Below are 7,686 nucleotides of genomic sequence, written 5' to 3'. Positions count from 1 at the left end.
GTAGAAATTTGTGGATTCATGATGAGTTCCCCGTACCAAAAAAAAAGAAATGGTTAATGATACAATCAACCAGTGAGTTATGAATTAATTATTCCCTCGCTAGGACTCATCTACTCGAAGTAATTAAGAACTTCGGATTGAAGTAATAAGATTATTAAACTATCAGAACTCATTCGATGTATCTTTTTTTACTTTTTAGCCACAGAGTCTTTATGAACCCATACGACTTTCATTCTTCCATTTCTTGGTTCGAACTGTTAGTTGAATTATTTCTTGATTTCATCCATTTATTCATTCAATTCATAGTCACAAGGGGCCAAAAGTACTTCTAGTCTATTAGAATCCCCTAGAGTAGTAAAATATATCTTTAGCTAATTTCATATATAACTAGCACTAGTCAATATCTAATATAACTAACTCCTACAAATTAGGGATAACATAGAAACTAAACAATTGTTATGCAGTAAATAACTGCTACACAGTTTTAAGGTACTTGAACTGCTGCAGTTTTTAATGCAATTTTCTAACTCTCATCCTTGCTTTAAGAGATGCAAACTCCAAGTTTTTGCCTAAGGAGCTCAAATTTCTTGGCTGGTAAAGACTTGGTGAAGATATCCGCAAGTTGCTCCTTAGTCTTGCAATACAATAGAGTGACATCACTGTTCTTTTGCACATCTCTCAAGAAGAAAAACTTGATGTTCAAGTGTTTATTTTTTCCATGAAATACAGGATTGTGAGAAATTGCTATCGCAGCTTGGTTGTCCACCAATATTTTTCTCAACCACAATGCTTGATTCGTTGCTGATGTTGTAGCCACAAACTCTGCCTCTGCAGTAGATTGAGCAACAATGTCCTGCTTATTTGAATACCAAGAAAAAATTCTTGAGCCAAGACTGAAGCAATACCCCGATGTGCTTTTCATGTCATCCACGGATCCAACCCAATCACTATCAGAATACCCAAGTAGTTTTAGATTTTGACTCTTCTGAAACTTGACACCATAATTAATGGTCCCTTTGATGTATCTGATAAATCTCTTGGCTGCTTTTAGATGCACCTCACTAGCATAATGCATGAACCACGATAAAATGCATACTACATAAAGAATATCGGGTTGTGTAGCTGTGAGTTATATCAAACAACCCATTAAGCCTCTAAAGTATGCTTCCTCCACTATATCTGCTCCATTATTTTTGCTTAGTTTCTCTTTTTGGTTCAGAGGAGCGCTCATCTCCTTGCAATCTTCCATTTTCAATTTCTTCAGAATCTCCTTGGCATACTTCTTGTGACAAATGAAAACTTCATTTTGTCCTTGCTTGATTTCCATTCCAAGAAAGCAGGACATCAAACCAAGGTCAATCATTTCGAAGGCTTGCATCATTTCTTGCTTGAAATTCTCGATATACCTTGTATTGTTCCCTGTAATTAGTACATCATCCACATAGACAGAAACAACAAGGATATCAATGCCATTATGTTTAACATAAAAAGTAGATTCTGATGGACTCTTTTCAAAGCCTGGGCCAAGAAAATGGTCATCTATTCGACCATACCAGGTCCTTGGTATCTGTTTAAGACCATAAAGTGCCTTTCTTAGCCGATAAACTTTGGCCTCTTTTCCTTTCATCGTAAAGACCTCAGGTTACTCCACATAAATTTTTTCCTAAAGAAAATCATTGAGAAATGCCAATTTGACATCCATCTCATACACTTTCCAGCCCAATTGTGCAGCAAGAGCAAGAAGTAAGTCAAACCTAGCAACTAGTGCAAATGTATCAAAGTAATCTACACCAAAAATTTGTGCATATTCTTTAACTACAAGTCTTGCTTTATGCTTGTTGACTGAACTATCACGATTGAGCTTGGTTCTAAAGACCCATTTCAACCCAATTACCATTCTGTCTTGAGGTTGATAAACAAGCTCTCAAGTCTTGTTCTTCTCAAGCATAAACAACTCTTCTTTCATTGCAGCTACCAAATCATTCTTGGCCTCACTGTATCCAGCAGGTTCACATACAACTACGTTGCATCGCTGATATATATCAGAGAGAAATCGAGTACATTGAACTGGTGAATGATCAACCATCTTATCCCACTATGAGGCTGATATTTGCTTTTCAGGAACCTTTCGTGTTGAGTCAAGAGAATTTAGGATAGGCTTCTTTGAGTCTTCCCAACACCACTTTGTCATGCCCTCTTTTTTCCCTCGTGGAAAAGTCCGGGTTTCGACATTCATGGGAGGTAATAACTCATTTTCTTTTGGGAATTGGGTATTTGAAGAGTCGCCACCTAACGAGTTATGGTGAGTTAGGGCACCTAGAGTGATTAACTCTTATATTGGTTTGCATTACCAGAGATTAGGGTAAGGGCTAGAAATGACCTCGAGGGGAAGGTGTTAGTCACCCCTCTTGGTCCACAACTATGGGTCTCGGCCGAACTTATATTTTCGAATTAGTCCATTAACAAATAAATAGTTGAATCAAATAATTTACAAGTAAAGCATGTTGGACGATGTATAAGTTCAAATAATAAGACAAAGGTTTTTGAACAAGTTGTGTACATAAAGAAAAGTTTAAAACAAAAGGAATTTGGGAAAGGAGGGGTCCTAAGTTGGTTAGCCTATATGATCACCCCACACAATGTCCAGTAAACACTCCTCCATAAGGGGATACACGTGACATTAGCGCGTAGTCATCATATCCCATATCTACCCTTCCCACCCCTTAGTGGTCATTAAAGCGAGTGTTGGTCAGCGATTTCTATTGCGGGCTGTTACCCGCCCCTTCTTAATGGTCCTAGAGGAATTTTAGGACCTCTACCTATAGGTAGTTCTAGACAGACCCCTAAGGTTTTAAAGGTGAAAATACTAAGGTGACAGGCAAGAACAATTAGGACCTTAGCACATAAGATAAAAGGGAGCAATTAGAGGCTCAAGTTTACCTCCTCAAACAATACACATAAGCAGTACGACTCAAGCACAAATAAGGGCCTTTTGTTAAATAGTATCCTAAGGCATGATGTCTCTATCAAGACACAGAAGATAGGCAGTTTATTTTATAAACTCGGAAGTAATGGCCCTATTAGTTTGCCTACTGATTTCTAAAGCCTGTTAAAAATCAGAACGACATTAAGTCACAGAAACAGTTTCAGAGTTATAGGATTTGGAAACGCCCTATAGGCTTGCCTACATGCGGAATAATGATAATTACATTTATATAGTAACAACAGGGTAGATTTTAAAATAGACTCTTGAATCCCTATAGGCATGCTGTCTAATGATAGATTAAGGCAGTTTTTGAAAGAAATCATTTCAGGGAAAATAAAACACTAATTAAACTAGTTTCGAAGTGAACCAATCGCTGTCTGGATTGACTTATTTAAATTAAACTGATTTTAGATATAGGCAGAGTTTTTGATGGTGTTCCCTATAGGCATGATATCTTGTTGTTTAAAACTGATTTTAGAAACTGGTAGGCATGATAACAAATGAAAGCACATATAAATATCTGTTATAACAGAAGTTGGACTAGATCATATTCTATAGGCATGATATCTACTTGTGAAGTTGATTTTAAGACCTATAACATGATTTTTATTATTGGAACCACTGGAGACCTTTAGGCATGATTTCTAACATAGCAAAATATAAAGTCTTATAGGCATGGCTTCTACTTGGTAAGGAAAACATAGCAAAATATAAAGTCCTATAGACATGGTTTCTACTTGGTAAGGAAATCATTGCAAAATATAAAGTCCTATAGGAATGGTTTCTACCCGTATTATCCCATAAACATGTAACTATCCACCCTTCTCACTAGTTGCCCCAATATTCATTTACAAATTATTATAGACCATATGAATGAATTACATAAGTAGATAAGAAAAATAAGAAGTTATTTTATAGGGAGCCTACAAATAGGCCCAGATCCAAAGCCTCCAATAGCCTCAAATGCCCAAATTCCATAGACAATGTCATTGTCTAGGTGCATTCGAGTTCCCTAAGGATCTCAAGGATCCCGAACAGTGCTCACACCTAGATTTGGTAACCAAATTGAGTAAGTGCAGTGTGGAAGTGCTAGCCTCAGTGTGCCAGAGTTGAGAGGGTTCTCAAGAGGATCCCAAAGCAGTACACACATTGGAGGGGGCAGAACCTAATGACTTAGGAGTAGAGTGAGAGTGCTTGACACAGTTTGAAAGGTTTTAGTGGGAAAACAGTATTAAAAAAAGGTTTGCTTGAAATAATTTAGTAAAACAACAGAGGAATTATTCAATGAGACAGTTTTAAAAAGAGTAGGGCAATCAACAAACAACAGACCAACCTCAAGACCAAAACAGGTTCAGCATCACACACAGAACAAAGAACCAAGACAGGTTTAGCACCACAAGCCTTCACACAGGGGTAAGTGGGAATTGGGGATAGGTAAAGCCCATAATGGTAAACACATAGCAGGCATAAGTCTTTGAAATTGGTACAAACATGCTCAGAAACACTGATCAGGCATAGTCACAGAATCAGCAATGCTCAAGGGGTTCAGTATAGGACCAACATGATTTAAAATCAATCCCAGAATCATATAAGTTTTGGAGTGCAGACTACTTTACAAGGAGATTCATACCAGAAACAAGATAGAGCAAGATCACATGGAGACAGACCACATAGAGGGGTAACATGTTCATACTGATCCTAATGAAGGGGAGCACATAACATGCTAATAATGTAAACATATTAACTACAGATTTCACAGCAAAACCATAAGTAAAAGCAAACTAGAAACGAGATGAATTGAAGTAATAAAAGGACCATATTATTTTTGGAACTTGAATTGAAATTAGAACATACCAATAAAGAAGGTAGTAAACACGAAGTGTGGAGCAAGAGAGTAGAGTAATCAACCTTGGCTTGCAGCCAGCTGACTTAGAACAATAGCAAGTAACTAGAGAAAAGAGGGCAGAAGAGATTTTTTGTGTGAGAGAGAGTTTTAAACCAATGTGTTCGTGTGTTAGTGTTAATGAAAGAGTGTGTATATATAGTAGTTCGAAACAAGGTAAAAATAAGGCAAGAATCACAATAGTATAGTAATTATGGAACTCAGAACCAATTAGAGAAAAATCAGGACAAGTACTCCCTTAAGTTAAGGGAATCAATTCAAACGGTAAGAACAAGTAACAAATAAGGAAAGAAATCAGTGTATGGCTAATAAGGAAAGATTTCAAATTCAGTAAGTATATGGTAAACAATTAGGGATAAGTTTAGAAAACTCTAATTAAGGAAATATTTAGTAAGAATAAAGTACCACAACAGATAAGGTAGGTGAATCAGTTAATTTGAATAGAAATGGTAGAAATTAAAGGTTTAAATGAAGGTCTTCCAATCAAACCATGAAATAGGGAATCCAGAATCAATCAAAGAGAAGGTCATGATTCAGTGTTCAGCATATAAATAGAGTAGTATAACCAAACGTAGCAAACATGAAAGTTAAATAGCACTGATAGAAAGAGGCAAGTCTTGAACAATCAAGATGAACATAAGCACATAAAGGTGATATAAGTTAGGCTAAAAACTCAGTAAGAACATATTCGAGGCAAGATAGTCACAAAAACTCAAACAAGAAACAAGCAGTCATGCTAATACACAGAACCAAACGAAGAAATCTAGAAAATTAGGCTTTCAACATAGGCGAGTTCAAAAGGTAGTAAAATCATAGAATCGGTCGAAGCATGCAAGAAATAGAGTTTTAAACAAAAAAAATCAGTTTAAACAAAGTTTTAAAAGAAGTTCTGAAACTCTAATTTTTAGAAGAAGGTGAAAACACTTGAAATCACATGATTCTCGTAAAGAGTTCCAAGGATAGTGCAAAACATCAAAGAAACAAACTCAAATCATTTTAAATTTGTACAGATCTAGGAGATGTAGGCAGAAATTAAGGTTTCAGAAGATGAAAGAACCTGTCTAGAATCCCAAGGATCGTAATAAATACGGCGTGATTTTGCTCGAAATCACAGCGTAGCCAAGAATAGACAAGTGACGAACCCTAGGTGCAAGTCGGCGTGGCCCTGGGCCCTTAAAGACCTTATTAGAAGGCAAGCATGGCATTAGAGAAGCCATTGAAGGCTTAGGAGTTGATGGGATATCACCGGAGAAGAGAGGTCAGCGGTTTGAAGGGCTAGGGTTTGGTTGAGTTACTGAGAGAGGAGAGGAGATGAGAGAATACAGAGGCGGCGAGTTTGGGAGAATGAATTATGGTTAGAGGTCATTTAGAGTTAAAAAGGCAAGATTTAATACGGGCCGTTGATCTCTCAGATCAACGGCTATAATTTAATGGGTTCTGGGTAGGGTAGGCAGGTTAGGGTTTTGTTCGGGTTTTAGCCTGAAATTAGGCAGGGTATTGGGTTTAATTGAGGCTATGATTGAAATGCAATATGACTATATTTTAAATAGCCAATTTATCCCTATATAATTTATAATAAATAATAGATAATTTTTGTATACTAAAATGATTTAAAATAGATATTTAATATTTTAAAAATATAGAAGATCAATTTTGTGCATATAAATGTAATGATACATTAATAAGGCTAGTATTGCAATTATATGCAATTTAACTTTAAAAATACAAAATGCAATTGTAAAAATGCATTAAAAATACTTTAGAAATATTTTGGCATAAATATAGAATTTAAATGACTAAATCACCCCAACAATAATTTGAGGGATAATTATTGGGGATTTTATGAGTAAAAGGGAAGGAAATAAATCAATTTAAAATCTTTAAAATTATAGAAAAATTATACAAACCTTGTGCATGATTATATATTCATATATATACTATTTTGAAAGTATTTATGCATACTAAAATATATAGGGAAAAACTGGGTATCAACACACTCTTCATTCTCCATAAAATACATATCCGTACTGAAGATTATAGTCTCAGTTAGTGGTTGGAACACCTTATATGCCTTTGAAATTGTACTATATCAATAAAAATGCTTGGGACAGACTTTTTGTCTAACTTATCTTGTTTAACCTGAGGAACATAGGAAAAACAGAGACAAACAAACACTTTAAGAAAATTTATTGATGGTTTAAATCCATGCCAAGCTTCAAAAGGAGTTTGATCCTTCACTGCTTTTGTAGGAAGCCTATTTTGGAGAAACACTGTTGTACTTGCTGCCTCTGCCTAGAATTTCTTTGGCAAGTTCTTGCCGTGCAACATGCATCTAGTCATCTCCATAATATATCGGTTCCTTCTCTCACTTACTCTAGTTTGTTGTGGAGGATAAGGAGTAGTAAGCTGATGATTAATCACTGCTTCCTCATATAACAAGTTGAATTGTTGAGAAGTATATTACTTTCCATTATCTGATCTTACCGACTAAATTTTACAACCGCTCTCATTTTCTACTTTTGCTTGAACGTCTGAAATATATTAGCAGCCTCTGACTTGTATTTGAGAAAGTAAATCCAACACATGCGGGTTAGATCGTCAACAAAAATGATATAGTAAAGACTACCTTTTAGTGAGGGAGTCCTTTGAGGGCCTGCTATGTCAGTATGAATCAATTGTAATTTCTTCAAGGCTCTCCAAGTTGTCTTTGAAAATGGAAGTCTGCTTTGCTTCCCGTATTGACAAGCACTACAGTTTGAAAAATTCACTTCCAACATAGGTAAGTCCTCAACTATTT

At 35.9% G+C, this 7,686-nt stretch overlaps 1 protein-coding gene across 1 annotated transcript; it reads right to left on the bottom strand.

The window, feature by feature from the left end:
- Positions 1–541: 541 nt before the first annotated feature.
- On the bottom strand, positions 542–1,075 carry LOC142176107 (secreted RxLR effector protein 161-like). The gene has a single exon (XM_075243174.1). It carries the CDS (start codon positions 1,073–1,075, stop codon positions 542–544), a length of 534 nt encoding a protein of 177 aa, XP_075099275.1.
- Between the last annotated feature and the right edge of the window lie 6,611 nt (positions 1,076–7,686).

This window comes from Nicotiana tabacum, chromosome 22 (assembly GCF_000715075.1).
Source record: "Nicotiana tabacum cultivar K326 chromosome 22, ASM71507v2, whole genome shotgun sequence".
Taxonomy (NCBI): domain Eukaryota; kingdom Viridiplantae; phylum Streptophyta; class Magnoliopsida; order Solanales; family Solanaceae; genus Nicotiana; species Nicotiana tabacum.
This window is presented reverse-complemented; position numbering and strand designations above follow the sequence as displayed.

Coding starts and splice junctions, on each gene's coding strand:
- LOC142176107 (XM_075243174.1), bottom strand. CDS start 1,075: ATGCATTATGCTAGTGAGGTGCATCTAAAAGCAGCCAAGAGATTTATC.